General features: G+C 38.2%; 1 protein-coding gene across 11 annotated transcripts; it reads right to left on the bottom strand.

Annotated features, from left to right (window-relative positions):
• Positions 1-2,369: 2,369 nt before the first annotated feature.
• On the bottom strand, positions 2,370-23,768 carry LOC148862175 (CBL-interacting serine/threonine-protein kinase 23-like). 11 transcript variants are annotated; one of them, XM_088983066.1, is made up of 15 exons: positions 22,556-23,768; positions 21,840-21,902; positions 21,446-21,517; positions 21,234-21,341; positions 20,951-21,031; positions 20,705-20,758; positions 20,475-20,600; positions 20,007-20,096; positions 19,730-19,849; positions 19,491-19,607; positions 18,779-18,895; positions 14,210-14,266; positions 13,710-13,784; positions 12,806-12,878; positions 2,370-2,832 (listed from the first exon to the last, which is right to left on the bottom strand). In XM_088983066.1, the coding sequence occupies exons 1-15, from the start codon at positions 22,733-22,735 to the stop codon at positions 2,591-2,593; spliced, it is 1,575 nt and encodes a 524-aa protein (XP_088839192.1). In that variant the 5' UTR covers positions 22,736-23,768; the 3' UTR covers positions 2,370-2,590. The 11 variants fall into 11 exon arrangements, with proteins under 11 accessions (XP_088839192.1, XP_088839194.1, XP_088839193.1 ...); XM_088983068.1 differs by lacking the exon at positions 22,556-23,768 and adding an exon at positions 22,144-22,165; XM_088983070.1 differs by lacking the exon at positions 2,370-2,832 and adding an exon at positions 11,800-12,127 and having other exon boundaries at positions 22,556-23,411.
• Positions 23,769-25,409: the final 1,641 nt, after the last annotated feature.

The following is a 25,409-nucleotide window of genomic DNA, read 5'->3' as shown; positions in this document are numbered from 1 at the left end:
TATATAATAGAAGGGTTGACATCGTTAACATCACTTTTTTCCTCTCACGTATTTTCTTCTTGTCTTCTTTTTAGAAAACACCCTAAATGTCACCTTAAGGACAAAGCTCAACTCAAGCGGATGGGAATGTTATGGACCTTTGAGTTTTTAGGTTTATCATACCAGCCTATTCTCTTTACAGCCTAACCCAAAAGCACCCAACTATTGCAACTAGGTATAACTGTCCCTATGGTGACATGGCCCATTCAGTTTGTTGGTTCAATTGGTTTAGTGTTTATGTTAGTCTTATTTATGTCTTAAGTTCTTGAGCTTATTATGGGCCTTAGTTATTGGGCCTAAACTTCTTTTATTCTTTTTTATGTCTAGGTATTTCATCACTAATCAGGGGCATTCTAGTCCTTTCTTGTAACATTACTTTGTGAATACTTATATAAGATCATAGGGCCGGTTGAAGTGACTAAGCCGCCATTCTTAGATCCCTTTTTTTCTTCTTCTTCGGCTGCTGTTCTCTAACAAACATGGTATCAGTGCACTAACTGGTCTGACTGGTTATAGTCGCCTCTTTTCTCCACTTCTCTATTCCTTCTTTTTTCTCTCTCCTATCTCGGCCACTATGAAGAAACCCTAGGGTGGACTATAGATCACAACAAGGTCTGTATCTAGGGTTTCTCTTAGTTGTAGGGCCCAAGGGGAGTTTGTTCCAGAACCTGATGTCCTACTAGAAATCCTGCAGCAGGTAGTATCCATTCGGCTGCTAAGGGTGGTCACAGTACAGATCGTAAGGGTGGTCACAGTCTAGGTTCGACCACCAGAGGTGCCAAAGAGGTATTGCCCTCGGCTACAGCTACGACAACAGAAGTCAAAGCCCAACCCAGAAGTGTTTAGTACAGTATAGAGGTGCTTCAAACCTGTTATGGGGGGTTCTTAGACTTGTAACAACTTCGGTAAGTTTGAAATCGTGTTCTTTGTACTAAGATTTCAATTGTGAGCACTGTAAGAAGAATGAGATGTCTTCAATATCAGGAGAAGTGTCTTCTAAGGATAATAGAAATGGTGGGAGGTCTTCTAATCTGGAAAACCCAAATCTGCACTGCTTGCAAATCACCAGTGTACTGTTGGACGAATATAACTTCAGAGAATGGTCTGTTTCAGCCATGCTCTTCATTACTTCTCGGGAACTTACGGGTTATTTAAATGGACAGAAGCAAGAACCTAAAGAGGGTGGTGTGGAATACGCAATATGGCGTAAGGAAAATGCTAATGTAATGTCCTGGCTGCTTGCTTCGATGACTCCAAGAGTGGTTAGGACTGTTCAACACTTTCCCACTGTTGCTAAGATTTAGAAGAAAGTTTCTAAAACTTATGGACAAAGAAAGAACAATGCAAAAATTTATAGGCTAAACCAAGACATTGCTGTATTGAGACAAGGAGATATGACAGTTGTAACTTGATCATCATCTTATTCTTGATTGGGAGAATATAAGAGACAAGGAGAGGCATGATAAGCAAATTGAAGAAGGTACAGCCTTTAAGTTCTTGGCTGGCTTAGACCCAATGTATGAGAGCATAAGGTTTCAAATTTTGGGAAGGGATGAAATGTCGGATTTACACCATGTCTACTATCTAGTAAGGAATGAAGAGTGTTGGGATTCTTTGCTGTAAATTAGCTATAAATTAGGCTACAAATCAAGTGTAATTAGCTATATAATTATTTCCTTATTTAGAATAGATTAGTCAAGATTTTCTCTTTTAAAATAGGGAACAAGTCCTAACGTTTAGGACTCCAATTGTATATAAAAGCATGTTTTACTGGAATAGAAAATATATGTCATTCAAACCTAATTATTCACATGGTATCAGAGCAACCCTAGACGCCTCCTATTCTTCCCATAGTCGTCCTACGTCAGTTCTCTATCTACTGCTTTTCCAGCAGAATTCTACATTGCTTATTCTGACAGTATTCATCAGCCATCCTAGCCTTTATCTCATCCCTGACAGCAACATCAAATACCATCCATGACAAACACCAACGAATCTTCAATTGAAACTCCAAAATTCTCCTCCTCAAACATCGAAACTGTTATGTTCAACAACAATGGTGGAGACTTTACAAACTACTCATCCACACCCATCACCATCTACAAATTGAATGGTCAAAACTACATCCAATGGTCTCAATCCTTCATGTTTCATGTCCGTAGCAAGGAGAAAGAAGATTATCTCACCGAAAATATCACCAAACAGATGAAAAATATGTTGGTTATCGGATTTGGAAGAGAGATAACAACCAAATTATGTCTTGGCTAGTGAATTCCATGGAGCCACACATAGGAGAAAATTTTCTCCTATATGAAACAACTGCAAAGATCTGGGAGGCTGCAAAAGACACTTATTCTCACAAAGACAACACCCCCGACCTGATGACAATTGAGGGCATCTTGCATGATCTCCAACAAGGTGATTTATCTATGTCCGAGTATTACAACAAACTCCATCAAAGCTGGTAGCAACTGGATGCTTTTGAAAAATATCCCTGGGATACTACCACTGATCTCAAACAATACAAGAAGATAATTGAGAATAAACGGGTCTACAAATTTTGCTTGGGACTAAATTCAAGTCTTGATGCTGCAAGAAGAAGGATATTTAGCACAAAACCGTTGTCAAGCTTACGTGAAGCATTCTTTGAGGTCCGAAGGGAAGAGAGTAGATGCGATTTGATGCTAGGGATGGAAAAATCAGCTTCTGGTGGTGAGTCATCAGCCTTGGCTGCCCGAAACCAGCAGCAACCACACAAAGGGGGAAGGCCATGGTGTGAACATTGCCACCACCCTGGTCATACCAAAGAAACCTGTTAGAAACTCCATGGAAAACCTGCTGATTGGAAGCCAAAGATAGCAGCAGAGAAGGAAATTCGAGGCAACATGGCAGGCAGTTCAGAGCAACTTGCAAATTTTAGCAAAGAGGAAATTGATGGACTGAGAAGGCTATTGCAATCACAGTAAAATCCACTAGTTGTTGGGTCAGGTTCCATAGCTCAAAAAGGTAACTTTCTTAAGGCTTTGACTGTAAAACAAGAGCACTATAAACCTTGGATTGTAGACTCTGGTGCTTCCGATCATATGACAGGAGATAGGCGAGTTTTCCACACATATTCTCCTTGTAATGAAACTCTCACAGTTAGAATTGTAGATGGTTCTTTGGCAAAAGTTGAAGGAACTGGTTCGGTTGTGGTATCCAGGGACATAACACTCAAATTTGTTCTATATGTTCCTAATCTAGACTACAACCTACTCTCCATAAATAAAATTACCCAAGATGTTAATTGTATAGCTAATTTTTCTTCTTATGTCTGTGAATTTTAGGATTTGGCTTCGGGGAGGATGATTGGCAGTGCTAGGAGTCATGTTGGGTTTTATCATCTTGAGGTTCAACCAGATTTTCTAAGATAATCTCATCTAGGAGTGAGTGAACCTATTTCTTGTCACGACAATTCTTGTGTCTGTTAGTGAGTTGAAAAGTGAGAGTGAGAGGTTGGTGGTGTGGCATTACAGGTTAGGTCACCCAAGTTTTATGTACTTATCCAAACTTTTCCCCAGTTTATTCAGAAATAAAAGTGCTAGTTCTTATCAGTGTGAAATTTGTCAATTTGCAAAACACTCTCGCATTTCATATCCAATTCAGCCATACAAAGCATCGAAACCTTTTTCTATGATCCACAGTGATGTTTGTGGTCCATCTCAAGTTCCAAATGTCACAGGAGCTTGGTGATCATCTCTTTCATAGATGATCACACACAACTCACATGGATTTTTATCATTAAAAATAAATCAAAAGTTCCTCAAATATTTAAGAATTTCAAAACAATGATTAAAAATCAATTTCAAACTTCTATTCAAATACTTAGAACTGACAATGGAAGAGAGTTTTTTTTAACTCTAATCTTAGCTCATATCTATCAACTGAGGGAATCATACACCAAAGTTCCTACGTAGATACCCCTCAACAAAATGGGATAGCCGAGAAAAAGAATAGACACCTTCTGGACATTGCCATGTCTCTGTTGTTTTCATCCAATGTTCCAAAACATTTTTGGGGTGAGACTATACTTACAACAGCATACCTAATCAATCGGCTTCCATCCAAAGTATTAGATTTTTCCACTCCAAATCAAGTATTGTTACAATACTTTCCTCAAAGTCGGCTGATTTCCTCTCTTCCGCTAAAAATATTTGGGTGCATTGTGTTTGTGCATATCCATCAACAACATCGAACCAAGCTTGACTCTTGATCCATCAAATGTATCTTTATAGGGTACTCTCCCAACCAAAAGGCTTACAAATGCTTTTTTCCTAACCAAAAGTTTTATCACACCATGGATGTCACATTTTTTAAAACCAAACCATATTACCCCAAAACTGATATTCAGGGAGAGAGTTCTAATCAAAGTCAACCACAAGAATATCAGTTTTTCTTGGATAGCATAGATTGCACACCAGAAACATCGGAAACACTTGAAACACCTTCTCCAAGTGTCCAAATTGAATCTAAACCAAAACCAACTGATTCTGAATTTCCCAAGATAATTGGCTATCACAGAAAAAGGGGAAAACCGAAGGAATCAAAGACTAGAAGATTCACAGATACTGCCAGCATTTGAACTTGAGGTAAAAATCCCTACATCCGACTTACAAATTGTGGAGGAAAATTCTGTAGGTACTAATTTAAGTGATCATGATAATTCCGATGAGAACCTACCCATTGCACTCATGAAAGGGGTGAGAGAATGCAAAAGTAGGCCATTGTACCCTATTGGCAACTATGTGAATTATGAGGGACTATCTTCATCTTACCAAGCATTCATTAGAAAAATCAATTCAATCTCCATTTCCAATTCAATCCAAGAAGCCATGGCTATCCCAGAATGGAAGAATGCAGTTAATGAAGAATTTAATGCTCTAGTGAAGAATGGTACTTGGGAAATTATTGATTTGCCTCATGGAAATAATGTGATTGGGTGCAAGTGGATCTTCATTGTAAAAACAAAGGCAGATGGTAGTATTGAGAGATACAAGGCTCGGTTGGTAGGTAAGGGATTTACTCAATCCTATGGCATAGATTATAAGGAGACCTTTGATCTGGTTGCAAAACTCAACACTATTCGAATACTTCTCTCTCTTGCGACAAATTTGGATTGGCCCCTCCATCAACTAGATGTCAAGAATGCGTTCTTGAACGGGAATCTAGAAGAGGAGGTCTATATGGACATTCCCCAGGGGTTACAAAACTCATCAAACATTAACAAAGTTTGTAGACTAAAGAAGTCACTTTATGGTCTAAATAGTCACCCCAAGTTTGGTTTGAGAGATTTACCAGAGTTATGAAGAGTAATGGGTATTACAGGGATAGTTTGATCATACAATGTTTGTCAAACATTCTTCAGAAGAACTGATTTCTGCGTTGATTGTCTATGTTGATGATATTGTTCTAACATGGGATTATGCTGAGGAGTTTCCAAGAGTCAAAGAATTTATGACTAGGGAGTTTGGGATCAAGGACCTAGGTAAACTCACATACTTCTTGGGAATGGAAGTGGCTAGGTCTAAGTGGGGCATTGCAATTTCTCAAAGAAAGTATGTACTGGATCTTCTTAAAGAAACAGGTATGCTTGGGTGTAAACTTGCAGAGACACCTATGGACTACACCACCAAACTTGGTTCAAATAAAGAAAGTGCTCCTGTAGATAAGGGAAGATATCAAAGGCTTGTAGGGAAGTTGATCTATCTCTCACATACTAGGCCTAACATAGCATTCTCAGTGAGTGTTGTTAGTCAGTTCATGAACAACCCTACTGAAGAACACATGACAATGGTGTACAGAATCTTGAGATACTTGAAAATGACTCCAAGAAAGGGACTGTTATTCAGAAAAAAAACTCAAGTAGGGAAGTGGAATTGTATTCTGATGTAGACTGGGCAGGCTCAATCACAGATAGACAATCAACTTTTGGATATTGTACCTATGTTTGGGGAAATTTGACAACATGGAGAAGTAAAAAGCAAGTTGTGGGGCTAGGAGTAGTGTAGAAGCGGAATTTCGAGCTATGGCTCATGGTATTTGTGAAGGAATTTGGGTGAAAAGAGTATTAGCCGAATTGAAGATACCTTCTGAGGGAACAATCCAACTACTGTGTGATAGCCAATCTACCATCAATAATGCTAAAAATCTAGTTCATCATGACCAAACCAAGCATATGAAAATAGATCGACATTTTATCAAAGAAAAGATAGAAGGGAAAGTAATCAAGCCTGTTTACATTCCTTCTAATCTTCAGACTGTCGATATCCTAACTAAAGCACTTCCAAGGGCACATTTTGAAGATTTTAGTTGCAAGCTGGGTATGATAAATATTTACAACCTAGCTTGAGGAGGAGTGTTGGGATTCTTTATTGTAAATTAGCTATAAATTATGCTACAAATCAGGTGTAATTAGCTATATAATTGTTTCCTTATTTAAAATAGATTAGGCAAAATTTTCTCTTTTAAAATAGTGGATGAGTCCTAATGTTTAGGACTCCAATTGTATATAAAACATGTTTTGTTGGAATAGAAAATATATAGGTCATTCAAACCTAATTATTCACAAAAAGGTTAGGAGGAAAGAGATGCAAGTTGACACTCAAATACAGCCTGTTGAACATTCAACCTTGATTTCTTCAAACCAAAAACGAAGCAAGCATTCGGACAAGAGGCATCTTAAGTGCACTCATTGTGGAGGTGAACAGCATGTAAAAGAGATTTGTTGGGTTCTTTATCCTCATTTGAAACCAACTACGTTACTAGTCACAATGGTGAGAGCCCGAAGAACACATCTATAGTTACACTTCCTCCCATGGGACAGATTGCTAATTCCCACACATCCAGGTCCTTGGATTTTACTACTGATGAGGTAGAGGTCCTTAGCCGGGCCTTAACCCGTCTAAGGACTAATTCCCCTGCTTCCACCTCCCTTGCCAGATCAGGTATTGTCTCTGCTTGTAGTGCAACTAGTTCTATATAGTCTACTTCTTGGATTATTGATTCCGGTGCAACTGACCAATGACACACATGTCCTCTTTATTTTCTTCTTATCATTTGATGTCTGGCCAATATAATATGAGAGTTGTTGATGATTCTCTCTCCACTATCTCTGGGAAAGGGGGGTTGACCTAAGGAAGGACCTCTCTCTTAAATCTATTCTACATATTCTCAATCTTACTTCCAACCTCTTATCTGTTTCAAAACTTACCAAGAATTTAAACTGTAGCATATTTTTCTTTCTTACTCATTGTGTCTTTCAGGACAGACTAACGAAGAGAACGATTGGGTGCGGTGATGAGTGTAGAGGTCTCTACTATTTTGATGCAAACATCAGTTCAGCCTTACAATCATCTACTGCCAGTAGTTAGAATAATGGGGAGTCAATAGTTAGGTTACACTTGTGGCATGCTAGGCTAGGTCATTTACCTTTTTCGTCATTACAAGGGTTGTTTCTTGAATTATTCAAGTGTTTTTCGGGTTAAAGTTTAGTTTGTGAAGTGTGTCAGTTGTCAAAACAATGTAGAACTCTTTATCCAATTTCTAGTAATGGAATTCAAGCTCATTTTGGTTTGGTCGATTCTGATGTTTGGGGCCCTTCACCTCTTATTTCTGTAAATGGCTTTCGTTACTTTATCAGTTTTATTGATCACTATTCATGATACACATGGATCTACTTGTTAAAAGGACGTGATGAAATACCACGGATAACCATGGCATTTTGTAAAATGATTGAAACTCAATTCGATAAAAAGATTAAGCAATTCTGTTCAAACAATGCTACTGAATATTTTGAGAGTTCCTTGGACCTGTTCATGGAGGATGTAGGAATGCTACACCAGTCATCTTGTGCTAGTACCCCTCAACAGAATGGGGTTGCTGAGCGCAAAAATAGACACTTATTGGAGACAGCTTGAACTTTACTATTTCGGCACAAGGTTCCCAAGCACTTTTGGTCTCAAGCAATCCTTACCGCATCATATCTGATAAATTGGATGCCATCTAAAGTATTGGGTATGAAAACCCCTTTCTCTGTCATTTGCCATAATCTTCCTGACTTTCCTCTTCCACCTAGAATCTTTGGCTGTATATGTTTTATTCATGTAAAAGATCTAAAGAAAACCAAGTTGGATCCTATGGCTATGAAATAAATCTTTCTAGAGTACTCTCCTACACAAAAGGGTTACAAGTGTTATGATCCAGTTACCAAGAAGAAATATGTCACAAAGGATGTGGTATTTTTTGGGTCTCAATCCTATTTTCATTCTTCCCAAAATCCTCTTAAGGGGGAGACTAGTGGAATGGAAGATGATTCTTCTTCTCCAACTTTTTTTGTGCCTCTTTCAACCTCAGGCCTTCCATCTTCTCCTCCTGATCCTCTTAGTTGTAGCACCCCAGGTGAATCTAGTGAGGCTCCCATTGAACCTGTTACCACTCTTGATACTGCAGATGTAACTGATGACACTAATAGGCAACAAAAAAATACGAGAATCACCTCCAACTCATGGCAATAACCAATCGAACTCGAATCAATTTGTCTCAACAACTCCAAATAATCTTATCACTCATACTTCTGATTTGGATCTCCCTATTGCTCTTCGTAAGCCTATCCGTTCTTGTACTATCCGACACCCCATTACTGAATATGTTTCTTATTCACATTTATCTCCTCGTTATTATTCCTTTGTGTCTGCTCTCTCTTCCGTGCATATCCCTACTAGGTACTCAGAGGCAGTGTCTGGCCCAAGATAGAGAGAGGTTATGAATGAAGAAATGAAAGTCTTAATGAAAGACAAGACTTGAAAATTAGTGGATCTACCAGAAGGGAAGAGCACTGTGAGATGCAAGTGGGTGTTCACTGTGAAGCATAGGGACGGGTCCATTGAAAGATACAAGGATAGACTAGTGGCGAAGGGGTTTATTCAAAAGGAAGGGATTGACTACAAAGAGACTTTTGCTCCATTTGCAAAACTCAACACAATCCGGGTTCTATTGTCATTAGCTGCAAACTTCTCATGGAAGCTATATCAATTGGACGTGAAGAACGCTTTCCTAAATGGTGATCTACATGAAGAGGTATTCATGAATCCTCTACGAGGTTATGGTTTTGATAGAAAAGTGTGTAGATTAAGGAAAGCATTATATGGTCTTAAACAATCCCCTCGAGCTTGGTTTGAGAAGCTCTATAGGGCCATGAAGAAAGTGGAATACACTCAAAGTGGTGCAAATTATACTTTGTTCATAAGGAAACAAGATAACAGACTTACGACACTCATGTCTATGTGGATGATATGGTGATTACAAGGAATGACCTAGAAGAGATAAAACAATTAAAGGAGTTCTTGGCATCTGAGTTTGAGATTAAAGACTTGGGCCATCTGAGATACTTCCTTGGAATTGAAGTTGCTAAGTCACAAGAGGGTTTATATATATCAACAGAAGTACGTCATTAATCTTCTAGAGGAGACAAGTATGATGGGGATTAGACCAGCAGATACTCCAATAGAACAAAATCATTGTCTACAGGAATCAGTTGGAGATGACTACCTTGATAAAGAGAGATACCAAAAACTGGTAGGGAAATTGATATATCTATTTCTCACTCAACCAGATATTGCTTATGTTGTACATGTTGTCAGCCAGTTCATGCACTCTCCAACGATTCCTCATATGAGAGCATCGGAAAGGATTCTTAAGTATTTGAAAACTTGCCTAGGAAAATGAATTTTGTTCAAAAAACACAATAAAATTGAAATTGAAACGTATACTTATGCAGATTGGACTGGTTCTGTTGGATACAGTAAATCTACTTCTGGGTATTACACGTTTGTTGGAGGGAATTTGGTTACATGGCAAAGTAAAAAGCAGAATGTGGTTGCTAGATCAAATGTAGAGGCTGAATATCGAGCTATGGCTCATGGCGTTGCTGAACTGTTGTGGCTTAGGACCCTTCTTGGTGAGATCGGGATAAGGGTTGAGTGTCCTCTCAGGTTGTATTGTGACAACAAGGCTGCCATCAACATTGCAAATAACCTAGTGCAACATGATAGGACGAAGGATATTGAGATTGATCGACACTTCGTTAGAGAATGGATAGTCTCAGGGGAGCTCTGCATTCCTTATACTCCTTCAAAGATGTAGATTGAAGATGTGCTAACAAAAGGACTAGCTTCAATGAAATTCTCAGACTTACTTGGCAAGCTAAACATGACTGACATCCATGCTTAGCTTGAGGGGGAGTGTTGGTTCAATTGGTTTAGTGTTTATGTTAGTCTTATTTATGTTTTAAGTTCTTGAGCTTATTATGGGCCTTAGTTATTGGGCCTAAACTTGTTTTATTCTTTTTTATGTCTGGGTGTCTCATCACTAATCAAGGGCATTCTAGTCTTTTCTTGTAACATTACTTTGTGAATACTTATATAAGATCATAAGGCCGGCTAAAGTGACTAAGCCACCATTCTCAGATCTCCTTTTTTCTTCTTCTTCTTCTTCGGCTGCTGTTCTCCAACAAACACAATTATTGCGAATCATTACGTTATATTCATTGATTGTAATCCTTGTCCAAACACTCCATGATCAATTGTAATGGCCATGAGCCTATATAAGTGAAACCCATCAATAAACAAGGGCATTAAATGATCAAACATTTTCTTCTTCCTTACTTGGCATCCTATAAATTACTGAAAACCCTCTTTGAGTGGTGCTCCAACATTATAGCTTGAGTGTTGACATGTTTCAATTTCCAATAATGAGAAAAGGATCATATCAGTGTGTTTGTTTGTGTGTGCGTTAGAGAGAGAGATGAGAAATAAAGACAATAGAGGACATGGATGAGGGGAAAGACCATTGGCAAAGGAGTTTTGATTGGTCCAAATTAACCCATATTTATAACAAAATTTAAACCAGTATATTTAGTTTATAAACAGTCACCAATCATTATAATATAAATTCAAAAGAGTTGATTATGACTAGAGTTTGGGTTAGTGAGTTCTTATTGTAACTAGGTATCTATTTCTCTGACATAACTAAGACCATTAATATTGAGCTTTCGGCAACGACAACAATTACCAATTAAAAGAGGAGTCTTGGCATTAGACCTGGCAATTGGGTTGGGTGGGTCGAGTTCGGGTTGGGTCAAGGTACTTTGGGTTGATTTCAGGTCGGGTTGAATTTTGGGTTGGGTTGTCAAATGCTAGACCCTAACCCTAAATGTTCGGGTTACGATTGACCCATGGGTCAATTCGGGTCATCCCAAAAAATAATTGAAATTTAAAAAAATAAAGAAAAGTTACATAAAAAATGTCAAAATTAAAAGAATTAACCTTAAAATTCCAAATATAAAATAAAAAGCTTGAATATTTAACAATTTAAAGAGTAAACAATAAAAAGTAAAGACTAAATAGAAAAAATTTTAGAGTGGAAATTTCTAACAATGCATAAATAATCCCAATTAGACTTGACAATCGGGTCAACGGGTTGATCCATGACCCAACCCAACTCAACCCAGTTTTTTTCAGGTTGGGTTATTTTCACATTCGGGTAGCTAGATATGAGACCCTAACCCTGTTTTTTCGGGTTGGGTTGGGTCGGGTTGGGTCAACTTTTTGCCAGGTCTACTTGGCATTATTGTCAAACTCTTCAACACATGAAATGAACCATTTCTTAAATCGGACAGTCATTTTCATTTATCCAATGGTTTATTCTAATTCTTTAACACAACCATTTAAGTGATCAGTCACTTTGCTCAAGCTTATTTATTGAAAATGAGACTCTTAAGATGTTCCTCATAATTAGATCAGTTTCATCCAATTCAAGCAATACAGTTCTAAGTTCTAATCCCTAATTGTCTATCCTGAATCACCAGTCATATGTAACTATTCCATGAAACCAATGCAAAATACATGCTCTCTATTTCAATAGTATAGACACACATTAAGGCACTCAACTATTTGATTCTCATGTAATCTATTTAGAGGAAAGGGTTATAAGTCCATGAATCTCATCAACATAGGGCTGACTGACATCATAAATCAAGTTGCTACAGAACCACCTGCACAAATGAAAAGAGAAAAAAGTGATATGCTAATAATATTAGTACATTAGTCCAATGATTTACACAGGGAAATTACAGTTTAAGACTGACATAAATTGGGTAGGAGATACGATATTGTCTCCCCAGTAAAAGTCCCTTTTACTTCACTTTTGAAAACTGGACTCGGTGTCAAGGTTCCTTGCTACAGTGAGACTTAAACTGAATCACATAGAGTAGGCTTATTATCATTGGTCAAGAAAAAATGGCCAGATAAGAACCACATTTAAGAAGTGGATAATCTGCATTTGAAGAAGAAAAATAGAGGATCATATTTATTTTCTTATGCCCGTCAGTACATGTAGAAAGCATGCAGGTGAGAAGGATCCACCATTTGATGTGTGACATGTGTCCCACCAAGGACTCTACTTAGGCTGAAAATGGAGTCAAGTGGTTATTTCTTTACTTTTTGACAAGTTGGAAAAGAATTGATGAAATCCCTGAAAGAAAGAGCAATGAAAAGCTAATGACAATCGAACTAGGTCCTATTTTTTCCTAGGAGATTCTCTTGGTGGGACTTAAAGCCTGCCAACCCTTTGGCATCATTGAAACTCTACAATTCCTGTTTGGTCACAATATCATTTCATAACATAGCTAGCATGCAAAAATTATACATCCTAAGTCTAACTGCATACTGACCTCCTTCACCCCTCATTTCCTCCTCTGATTTCCAGACAATATCTTTCAGTCCAGTTGAGATGTTCTTGTAAAACTGAAAAATATTTGTAATAGAATTGAGATTAATGTCAACATGGTAAGTTAAAGGATTTTCAAAAATATCACTAGTGAAACTTAAGATTTTATATGTCAATAAATACTATGCTAGATTATCCCTATAGATTCCTGACCAATGTTTTAAAACATGGAAGCGTGATGCGAGGCATTCCACTACCTAGAGAAGTGAGGCATAGTTCAGAATGTAAGAGGTGTAAGCCTCCCGAACACAAAGAGGCGTAACCCTCCTTAAGAAGAGAGAGGGGGATGAGGAGGAAGGAGGAAGAAGAGGAAGAAAAATCTCATTTTTCTTTATTTTTAATAAAAAATATTTTATATTAAGAAAAATGAAGATGCATGGCCCTAATTGAAGATGCCCACTTTCTTTCCCCTTATCTTCCCTTCCCTTTCCTTTTCTTTATTTTTCTCTTTCTTTTTCTTCCCCTTCCCTTTCTTTTCCTTTCTTTTTTTTCTCTTTTCTTCTTTCTTTTTTCTTTTTCTTTTCTGTCATTTTACATGAGGCGCATGAGGCATACACCTCTAGCATGCCTCATGAAAAAAGCATATGAGGTGCATGCCTCAGAGGTGTCAGTGCCTCTGGCATATGCCTTTTGGGGGCGCCTTGCCTGGAGGTACGCCTCCCACGCCTTTTAAAACACTGGTCCTGACTATTTTAATCTCTTTTGAACCATGCATTTTAAAGCCAACCAACAATGACAGATTAGTGTATTATTGGGGTTTCTTTCCTTTAGTTAGTAGATATAATAATGGAATCAGCATTTACAATCAAAAAGTCACTTCCTATAACTGTAAGTTTAAAATACCATACGTTGTGAAATTCCAGAGTATCTCCACCTGACTTCCGGAGTTCAACCATGTAAAGTGAAGGAGCTACCTCAAAAATCTGTGGGACAGTAGTAGAGGAAATAAATTAGTATTTTACATCTATGGATCAAATTTAACAGGTCCAATGCAGAATTCATGTCCTATCAGTAAGGGACCGTTTGGTTTGCAGGAATAGAGGTCTGGAACCGGAATTGGAACTGGCCATTCCGATTCCAACTGTTTGGTTGGGTGGAATCGGAATCCCATTCCCATTCCTAGTGGAACGGCATTACCCTATTTGAGGGAATAGTCATTCCCTCCCCCTCCCTTGGGAATGAAATCCCATTCTAGCTGATTCCAATTCCATTCCGATTCCTGTCTAAACCAAACAGACTATGGTAATGGATCATTCAGAATCTGATTCCAAAGGATTTTGATTCCAATTCTGACTATGAAGCAAACAGACCCTAGGTAATTCCTTGCACTTGAGCTTGATATGAGTACCTCTGTTGCAATGGATAAATGGCCTTTCCGTCCAGTTTTCTCCCCTTGAAGCTTCATCTGGAACAAGAAAAACAAAGGGCAGGATAATGTTAGGGTTTCTGAACATTGCCATTGTTTAATTTCTATGCTCTTCAGTTGTACCCCCAGCACCCAAATTGAGAGGGGTTAATTTAGATCATGAACATTTTCATGTTCAGTCCAGGAAACAAGTACCAGAAAGCAACTGAAACAATATTTTACAGCCTTCCTTGGGAAAAAGACCAAGTTCAGCTGCATTTTGTTTCTCCAGACAAATATTTACAAATTATAATGATGAAGTAACCCAGCAAGGCAGAATAGAGATGATGTATATTTCAAGTAAGATAGTCACAATTCAATGAATCCAAATTCTTTATATCTCTAGCAATTTTGCAAATTTTGTCCTAAATACAATTCATTGGAACATTCCTTTCAAATTTATAAAACATAGAAAAACTTTGGCTGTTTGGAAGAAACGCAGCTGGGCTGTTTGGGAGCTTCCTGCATATGACACATTACAAGGAGATGGGGTAAAAGAATATTTGCAACCAATACTTTTTTAGTCAAAAAGACAAGGAACCGAGTGAGATAACATGTTGTGCAGAATAAGATCTAAAACAGCCCATTACTGTGAAATGCATCTTGAACCATAACTGTTGCACCCCTAATTAAGAGATTTCAAATTACAAAGGATATAGCTATCATTTACATTCAAAAGCAACTAGTTTGAATACCCTGATTTTTCAAACTTAATTAATACATGGTAAAGAAGTCTTAATGTGGAATGGACTGCAGGTCACATTGTATTTAAAATATTGCAGCAGCTAAAAGAGATATAAGAGTAATTCTGGAGATATGGGTGGTAGGGAAAAGTTGATGCTAGAAAAACTTGCATGGCTGGATAAACTAGAGGAAGAGAAGTTACTTTCAAGGAAGGCAGATATAGAGGAAGAGCAGCTTAGAAGGTTTCTTACAAACAGTCACTTTTGGATTAAAGCAGCAGATAGAAATTACAAATTTTTCCACACAATATGCAAGGGCTAGAAGAAGAAATAGTACAGGGCAAGTAGAGAGAGATTTTTTATATGAAATAGGAAATAAAAGATGTCATTAGAAATTTCTTTATTAAGCTCTATACTGCATTACCAAGAAGAGCCTATTTTCTTGGGAGATTTAGCTCTTGAGGCTCAAAAGAGAAAAGGAAGAATGGGTGGAAAGAAGATTTGAAATAAAGTGTGAATAGGGCCTTAATAGCTTCCTTTTTAGTGATGGTTATGAAAATTTTTAAGGTGCAAAGAGCTAAAATCAAGGTGATCCTCTATCACCATTGTTGCCCATGTTTGTGGTAGAGGTGTTGGGTCGGCTGACCTCAAGAAGTGAGGAAGAGGGTCCCACCAAAGGATTTAAAACAAAATCAAGAAGGTATGGTCATAGACAACTTCAGCACGCAGATGGTGGTAGTCTTAGAGACCTATTGAAGAAGAGTTAAATTTGAGAGCTATCCTAAAAGACTAAATTTTTATCAGGATTGAAGTTGAACTTGAACAAGAGCATAAAGATAAGGAAAGGAATATTGATTCATTGTTGCTGGAAAATTGTGGCAGTTTTTGATTGTATGGTGAGAGACTTGCTCTTCAAGAAAAATGTTACTTCTAAACCAGTTTAGAATTTTTTTTATAGTGTACAAGTTTAGGGGCATGTGCAAATGTACATGCAACATGCAAGAAAGAAAACAGAGGGGGGGATCAAACTCAAGACCTAACATTCCGAAAGATGATTGCCACTCGCTATGAATTAAGTTACACTCAACTTTGGGAGTCAATTGATGCTTCTCAGGTCCAATACTTGGAAAAATGACTTGAGGAAGATGAGATCAAGGAAGCAATTTTTGCTATGAATAGATCTAAGGCTCCAAGCCCAAATGGATTTACAATGGCCTTTTATTAAGGTTGTTAGAAGATAATTAAACTGAGTTTGCTTAGAGAGTTTAGAGAATTCCATGGGAGGGGTTTAATTGATCCGAGAATGAATTCTACCTTTATCACCCTAGTGCCAAAAAAGTCTAATGTTACTCACCCTAAGAATTTCAAACCAATCAACTTGGTTACTAGCAATTTATAAAATAATAGCTAAGATGTTGTCTCTAAGGATTAAGAAAGTTCTTCCTTCGATCATCTCTCATCACCAAGGAGACTTTATTCAATATAGACAATTTGTGAAACAAATTCTCATTGCTAATGAATGTGTGAAGGCCCATAAGAGATCTAAGAAAAAAGGGTGTGGCAATTAAGTTGGACCTAGAGAAGGCTTATGATCAGGTGGATTGGGAATTTTTAATTAACATCATGAGATCTTATGATTTTGGAGATTTGTGGTGTAAGTGGATCAAAGGTTTCTTACAAACAGTCACTTTTCAATGATTGTGAATGGTTCGGTGGTGGACATTTTTGAATCAATTAGAGGGATTAGACAAGGAGATCCCCTACCCCTCACCTTTTCATTTTGGTGGTAGAGGTTCTTAGTAGGTTGACTGCTAGGTCTATATAAATGCACTTTCTTAAAGGTTGGGAGGTGGGAAGAGATAGAGTGGTGGTCTCCCACCTCCAGTAGAAGACGACATTTTCATTTTTTGTGATAGGGAAAATGGGACGGAAAATTTGAAGCTGGTATTGAGCCTTTTTGAAAGATGTCTAATTAAAAAATCAATTGGAACAGGAGTGCAATGGTTGGTTTAAATGCAGAAGAAGAGGAGCCAGACTCATTTGCAGAGATTTTGGCATGTGAAAGAGGGGAGTGGCCTCTAAAATATTTAGGTTTACCCCTTGGTGGAAACCCAAGGTCTATAAGCTTTTGGAATCCAGTAGTTGAGAGAATTGAGAAAAGATTAGCTGGTTAGAAAAGGAATTACGTTTATTCAAGGGGGGAGAATCACTTTGGTAAAATCAACCTTGGCTAACCTCCTTATCTACTTCATGTCTATTTTTAGGATGCCTTTAACAGTTGTGAAGTGGATGGAAAAGTTGATGAGAGATTTTTTGTGGGAATTGAGAAACAATAGAAGGATCATTTGGTTAGATGGGAGAAGGTGGTGAAAAGGAAAGAAGAGAGTGGGTTGGGTCTATGTAACAAAAGTAAGAAAAACCTTGCTCTTCTAAGTGGTTGTGGTGCTTTCCCTATGTTTCCCTCTCTTTATGTTCTCTTTAGTCTCACAGAGAAACTTGTGTCTAAATTCTTCGGGTATCCCCCCTCCCCTAGGGAGGGTTGGAATTTGGGGTTAGTAAGAAACCTTAGAGAGTCAGAAGTTTCATCGGTGTGTAACCTGTTAAACATTCTAGATGGCCTTGTCCTTGATGATTTAGGGAAAGACATAAGGATTTCGTTTCTCAATCCCTTTGGTCCATTTCCATCCCCATTCCTTTCCTATGAAAGAAGTTTTGTGTGCCCCTATCCCCCCAAAAGTCGATGCCTTTTGTTGGGAAGTTTATCATGGGTGCATCAACACGTGTGATATGCTACAAAAGAAAGGCCAAATTGGTGCTTGTCTCCTAATTGGTGCATTTTGTGTAAGTTGAATGGTGAGAGTGACTGCCATCTTTTAATCTCTTGTCCCTTTGCTTCTTGTAATTGGAAATGGTTTTGCTCTCTTTTTGGTTGCAGGTGGACCCCTCCTGTCAGCTATAAAGGGCTCTTTAGCCCATCTTTTCTAAGGAGAACAAAGAAATGAGGTAGAATCTTATGGAAGTGTGCAAGGGCAGTAGTGGTGTGGTCAGTTTGGGAGGAAAGGAACTTAAGAATCTTTGAGGAGAGAGAAAGAAATAAGGAGGGAATATTGGAGACTGAGACTGTAAGAGTCACACACTGGGTGAAAACATTGAAATTATTCTCAGATTTCTCAATGGAAGACTTTTTTTGAAACCAGAGGTCAATTGCCCTTTCCTCCTCTAGGAAACAAAAGATCCTGGAGGCTCAGTGTCCCCCAAGTGGTGGGTAGATGAAGTTGAACTTTGACGGAAGTAGTTTTGGTAATCTGGGACCTTCAGGAATTGGTGAAGTGATTAGAGATGGGAGTGGGAATATTTGTGGTTCGTTTTCAGGGACCATTGATCAAGGTGATTCAATGAGAGATGAATTCATGGCTGTTATTGTTAGGGTGCAAAAAGCCAAGGGCATGGGAATTACAACGCTGATTGTTGAAGGGGATTCAAAAATAGTCATTGATTGGTTGAAAAAAGGAAAAGGGGTACTATGGAAATTCAGAAACGAATTCAGAAGGTTCAAGTTTCTGTCAAGAAATTTGCAAATTCATGTAAGGTGTATTAGGAGGTCTGCTAATGGTTTGGCAGATGGATTAGCCAAGCAAGGAGTACATAGACATCATTTGTTTTGGGCTCAATGTTAATTGTGTGGAGGGGTTTTTATTTTTTGTAAAGGTTTCTTATCATAACAACTTCTTGTTGTATCCTCTTTTTCTTTAAATCTTAATAAAATTTCTTTAGTTGTTGATAAAAAAAGACTGTCTTTCTTTATTGGAGGCAGAGGGATCTATCTCACCTTGTAGTTACTTTTCTTCACATCAAATCCCAAAGGCATGGCTGCTTCCTCGATTTTAGAGATTATCTCATTTGCTGGGCATTTGGATGTAAATCTTGTTTGCCGCTTAACGAGTCCCTACCAGAGATAATTAGATGTTTTAGGGATCTATGAAAATCATAATGATCAATTAAGAGCCAAAGAGTCCAGCAACAATGTCATTAATGGCTACAAATTATGCAAACTCGTTAACCATTCCCATCAATATACAAAATAATCAACTATTGTCCATTATTATATTTTCTAATCCAAGAATTCCTGGTTTTCTTTTTTCTTCCACATCTGAATCTTAGCACCAATGTCAGGTTATGATGCCATAATTGTAGGCTGGATATGGACCAAACCCTTGCATTTTTTTGCACAAAATGGATGCTCTCAGATTCAAACATGCATTCTAGTTATATTTGTCAGCCTGAGATGGTTCTACCATTGCATCAATTAAATGGTTTGTCCAATAGATGGTTTTTAAAGTCACAAACAAGTCATATAATGATAAAAGTCTACCCACTTGTAGATTAAAGTCTTACAAGTTATTTGATTTTCTACATGATGCCCAAGGACTGCAAATTTCATATTTAAAGATGCAACATATAATATCAATGGTGTCATCATGTTTGATACCCAATGTTTTAAGTAACACCTTAAAGATATGCTACAAATCAGAAGAGCATACCATCTGTTTTTCAAATAAAGAGCTGAGATTCAGACCCTGAGAGGTGGAGATAAGTTCAAATGCATTCATTGTGAGTGGCCTTTCTTCACGCTGCTCAACGACAAGGTTTTTACAGTCCTATTGGGAAAAAGAAAAGGCACTAGAGAGTGAATTCTACTAAAACTGATGCTTCCTCCAACAATACCACATCACCACTATATTTTCTTAATGTCGGTTTTGAAGTGTGTAAGAGTAATTACCCCAGACTCATTAAAAATAGCATCCACATCAGCAAGACTAACATCTTCTGATTCAAAGACTGGTGGCTTATGTCCTTTCTTAAACCATTCATTTCCTATGACCTCGGAGATTGAGATTCTCTGTTTCAGATCATGACAAGGCAATATACAAAACTATAAATGATTGAGAAATTATGGGATATGGAATTCAAAAGGGGGATTAGGACTCCAATTTGAAGAATACATTCTGACAAGATAATACATAACAAAGTAAAAAAACATGAAACAAAAGGCATACCGTCTCTGGATTGGGGTCAAGAATCCTTTTGATTAGTTTCTTTGCACTTGTTGAGAACCATGAAGGGCAATTAAAATCAGCCTTAAAGATCTGTAGTCATGTGAGGCACATGTAAAGACACGTTTCATGTTTACTACACTAAAAATATGCACAACGAGGTTATACATCCTCAAAACACTTGAAACAGTGAATCCTTGTTTTAGAAGGCAAGAAGGAAAAAGAACCTGCACCTTTACTTCTTAATGTCATTTCTAAGCACAAATACAGCAAAAAAAGGGGTTTTACCCATATGAAATTATGCAAATAAAGAAATTATTATGTTGGATTCTTTTTCCTTTTTTTTCTCCAAGAATAAATACTAATGAACCATGGGTTAGAGAAATAATTAAGCTTCAAATCGCATTATCTTGGATAACATATCTAATAACCAATCAATATGACATGACACAAAGTGATGAAGAAACTCACCTTTTTATACAATTGCATAAGGTTAGAATCTTCAAAAGGCAAATAACCTGCCATGAGGACAAAAAGAATTACCCCACATGACCACAGGTCTGCCTTTGCCCCATCATAACCTTTATTGTTAATCACCTGGAAAAAAGAACCAAAATAAAGAGAGCCAAATGGAGTTCAAATTAAAGAAAGAAAAACCACTGTTTTATCAGGAAACCAGGCTGCACCCAGAACCAATATACCTCTGGAGCAACATAATTTGGTGTCCCACATGTTGTGTGAAGTAATCCATCTTCCTGAAATAAAAATGCTTATTAAGTTAAGCAAAGAAATCAGGTTATTTTTTCTTTTTCTTTTGCTATAGTAGCACTGCTAATAATATCAGGCAAGTCTGGACAAGAGTAAGTCCACAGTTTTCCTTATTTAAAATTGAAAATGGTATAAACAATACTTAGCCATTGACAAGGTTTCAAATTTTCAATACTCACACGGACTTGCTGAGATACTGCACTTAATCCAAAATCTGAGACTTTAAGAACTCCATTAGCATCCAGAAGCAAATTTTCAGGCTGTTATAAGCAAGTACATCAGATGGACTGAATTTCACAAAATTAATTGATTTCAATAAGCCCAATATTCTGCAGAAGTTATTGCTGTTCCAAAAAGTATATATATTCTGCAGAAGGTACAGTGAGGTGTATATATTTGAGATGTAATGCGAAGCAATAAAGGGAACTAAACTTCAAGGCTGAACATGATCTCAAAATCTACCTTTAGGTCCCTATGAAAAACACCTCTACTATGACAGTAATCCACAGCATTGATTAGCTGCTGAAAATATTTTCTTGCTTCATCTTCCTTCAGCCTCCCATGACTAGCCTGGCATGAAGGAGAAAGATGGATAATTTTGAGTTCTTTGGTGCTCACAACAACTTTGATAAAATTCATGGCACAAGTAAAACTGAAGCAGGTCAACATCTTACAATTTTGTCAAAGAGTTCACCACCATTCACAAATTCCAAAACAATGTATATCTTGGTCTTGCTAGCCATCACCTACATCAATATCTCCAACTTTAGAAACACTATTATATATGGAGGCTTCTGTACTCAGAAAATTATTACTCAAATAAAGGTAACATTCCAAGTATAGGGCTCTTATGGAAAAATTGTAAATGTATGCTGGAATATCAAAATTCGCAGCCTTGCAGGGAAACTTAAATCCATGAATTAACTAATTGAAAAAAAAAAACATCCAAAAGATGGAAAAAGGAATAATGAATCAGCAAAAGCCACCAAATATATGAAGCACAGGGAGGAAGACCAGCATAATGCAAATATGTTTTATTGGATAAGGAAAAAACGACTATAGTTGTACCTCGTACATGCGTGTCACGTTTGGATGTCTGATCAATTTCATGGTTGAAATTTCACGCTTAATCTGCAAAATTGAACACGAAGAAAACTATTACTGCAACAGATTCTATATCCAGGGATGACAGGAGAAGTTTCACATGCCTGGAAAGTTTACCAGAAGAATTAGAAACAAATAGCAATGACAACCTTATGAATATCATTGCAAAATATAATTAGAACTCAAATTTCAAAAATAAAAAAAAAAAACAAAAAAAAAACAAAAAACAAAAAAACGAAACTAGAAGCATCTTATCAAAACATGTTACATATGGGCGTGATCAGGTGAACTTCCAAAGGAAAAACCAGTTTGACGATGATAGCATTTAGCACATAAGCATTTTTTTTTCTTCTCTTTCTGATTTTCTTTCCAGAAAAGTCTCAATCAGGATTTTATCGGATTATCGGGAACAATTTTTAGAATATATTTTTAAGTTACGTTGAAAACTAATTAATGAGATACCCAACTCACCAAAAAAACAGGAAAAAAAAAACAGCATAAAATTATTAAGTGAAAAAGATTAAGATAATCAAAAAAGAAAAAAAAAAAACATAGCAAAGATGAAGAAATAAATAACAGATTCAAAGAAAATCAAAAAGATCAATTTCTTTAAATAAGACGGAGGGAAATTTTAAGGGAAAGAAGAGGAAAAAGAAGGTGAAGAGTAAAATTAACAGTACTTGGCCAATCATCTTATGTTTGAGAACCTTCTCCTTATCGAGAATCTTAATGGCAAAATTCTCTCCCGTATCCACATTGTGAGCGAACTTCACCTTCGCAAACGTTCCCTCACCCAGTGTTCGACCCAGCTCGTACTTCCCGACACGAGTTCGGCTGCCACGAGTTGCCATCTTTGACATCTATCTTTCTTTGTTTTCCTTCCGTCCCTTTTCTCTTTCTATTTCGCCTTTGCTGCCCTTTTCACAAATTTCTTCTAAGATCTCTTCTTCTTACAGGGTTGCCACACCTGCGACATCACCATCTTCATCTCTCCTTCCTTCGGTTGGAACAACCACAAACGGATAAAAGAACCTTCTAACCCCGACCGACTGAAGCTAAGCCTTCCAGAAATCGAAGCAGAGATCTATCGAGAGGCCGAAATCTGCTTGATCTCGTGGCTAGGAAGTCGCAGAGGAAACAGAACGACGATCACGGAGGAGGACGGCAAGAAAAGATTTTCCATGTAAAGCTAAATTTAATCAATCAAATGCTTTAATAACAATTTAAATAAGCGAATATTTCGGATTTTTCATGGCAGATCCAATTGCGGACTCGACATTTTTATCTTTGTCACGAGCGACTTGCAGATATCTCTCAGTGGTTTGTTACGTTTCTTCTTTCGAGCAAAAGAAAATTAGAACTTTTCTTCTTCCTTCTTTCTTCTCTCTGCAAAATTTCTTCTGAATCTCCGGACTTTTATCTCTGACTCTCAGAAGAATGTTCGTGCATATACAAAATCAGAGACATGGATTATTGGATACTCCCTTCCCTCTCCCTCGCCTTCCATTTTTAAATATTACAATACATAATTTCTTTGACTATCTGTTCGGGTTCGGAGTTTAATCCGAGTTTCATGTATTCGTATGTCGAAGTCATGATTTAATCACTTAATGACTTATGAAGACTCAACTCTAATGTCAATGGGTCGGGTTATTTTCACGAGACTCCGATCAATTTCGGATCCCGTATCTGCGATCGAGTCGGGTCCTAGTCAAACGACGTTATGTATGGGGTCCTTTTATATTGGGTCCTGTATGATCTAGCTTATATACTAGTCGGATTATCGGGTTGATTTGATAGACATTTCTTAGTTTCAGGAAAGTCCAGCCGTCCACAACGCTTCCAGATCTCCTACCACAACATTGAGAACATAGATGTGAATTGGGATCTGTTACTCACATACCGCACTTCACACCGACCTTAATATATTGGGAATTTATCTTTGGAAATATCTCCCATTAATAATAATACAAAGCATGGAAAATGTTTTTGATGAGGGGTGATTTTTCCCATTATGATACGTGGTTCCACGAAGAGTCACACAACTCAACTTTCAGGAACATGATAGGTACTTCGCATTTGATGAGGGTGGATTTGGCACTTCAATGATATTGTGATACATGATATCTCGGAACAACTAAGTGATACCTAGAATCACTTTGGCAACAATTTGTCTTAATCAAGTTGATGGTGTCCCACCTGGCGGCCTGGCCCTGGTGTGAGCTGGCAGCCTGGCACAGGCGCGACTTGGCGGCCTGGCATAGGCACCGACCTGGCAGCATGGTCTAGGCGCAACTTGGCAGCCTGGCACAGGTGCCAACCTGGCGACTTGCAAGATGTGTTCGTCAACGAATTCAGCATGCATATCAAAACACTCCCATGATCATCGGAAGTTGGCACACATGCCGAACGATCCGGAGGGTGGTCAACATGCATGGCGGTTACCTCAGGGAATCTCGGACCACTTACATGACTTCTCAGAAATCTCAAATGCGGTGCGTGAAGCCCAACTAAACAATTCCTATATAAAGGCACCAACCCCAGTGGCATATGCAAGTAAGCATATTCTATCTCTCATACTTTGTGATTTTTAGCTCGCATTCTACTATGAGAGTACTAACTTAAGCATCGGAGCGACCTCGTCGGGTTGGCCACCCCAAGTCCTTTGACATTTGGTTCCTTGCAGGTCTCTAAAGAGCAACGAAGCTCATCAATCCAACTCAACACCTAGGCAGCTCGCCACCTGGTCAGCTCGGCACCTCATAGGTAGCTCAGCACCTGGTCAGCCCGACACCTCACAGGTAGCCCGGCATCTCACAAGCAGCTCGACACCTAGGCAGCTCGACACCTCACAAGCAACTCGACACCTGGTCAACTCGACACCTCATAAGTAGTTCAGCACTATAGTCAGCTCGCCACCTAGCCTGCCCAGCTCGATTCCGCTCAGCAGCCAAAGTTCTCCACTTCGGCCTGAGTCATCGACCACTTGGAAGCAGACCAAATGACGAGGTACTTAGCCAAAAAATCGATACATCAATAAAAATTGATTCATCAATTGGCGCCGTCTGTGGGAAACGCTACAAAAAGCTAAGTTCTCATCCTCCGAAAGGCTAAGTCCTCTTCTTCTAGAAGCTAAGTTCTCACCTATTAGAAACTAAAAGCTCTCACTTTCTAGTTTCATTTTTTATGAACTCAAAGATTATGCAGGAATTTGATGGCCAACAGACTAAGCAGCTCTACCAACTTTATTTCAACTTAGATAAAGCCTCATCAGTCCTCTTCGCAAGGTACCCTCTACAAAGATGAGCTCTTCGTGGCTTCCGCGGGAATAGGCGGCCAACAGATTGCATGGACGCCCCTGCCGGTCAAGCTTTCCAAGGCTCCCGTGCAAGTTGGTGACCTAAAATCAGCAGTGCTACCCCCGTAGGTCGAGTTCCTAGTAGCTTCTTGTAGGAGTGGGTAACCGACGTCACTAACAAGGCTGATGTAGCGCAGTCGTAGCTCTAAGGCACCGGCCTGGCCCAGATGCGACCT

This window comes from Nelumbo lutea, chromosome 4, assembly GCF_056320005.1.
Source record: "Nelumbo lutea isolate HS-2025 chromosome 4, American lotus-T2T, whole genome shotgun sequence".
In the NCBI taxonomy this organism is placed as follows: Eukaryota; Viridiplantae; Streptophyta; class Magnoliopsida; order Proteales; family Nelumbonaceae; genus Nelumbo; species Nelumbo lutea.
The sequence above is the reverse complement of the archived record's forward strand: the minus strand, read 5'-3'. Positions and strand labels throughout refer to the sequence as shown.

Coding starts and splice junctions, on each gene's coding strand:
- LOC148862175 (XM_088983066.1), bottom strand. CDS start 22,735: ATGTCAAAGATGGCAACTCGTGGCAGCCGAACTCGTGTCGGGAAGTAC. Junction 21,518..21,839: donor ACGTGACACGCATGTACGAG/GTACAACTATAG, acceptor ATATTGATGTAG/GTGATGGCTAGCAAGACCAA. Junction 20,759..20,950: donor CAGTATCTCAGCAAGTCCGT/GTGAGTATTGAA, acceptor TTTTTATTTCAG/GAAGATGGATTACTTCACAC.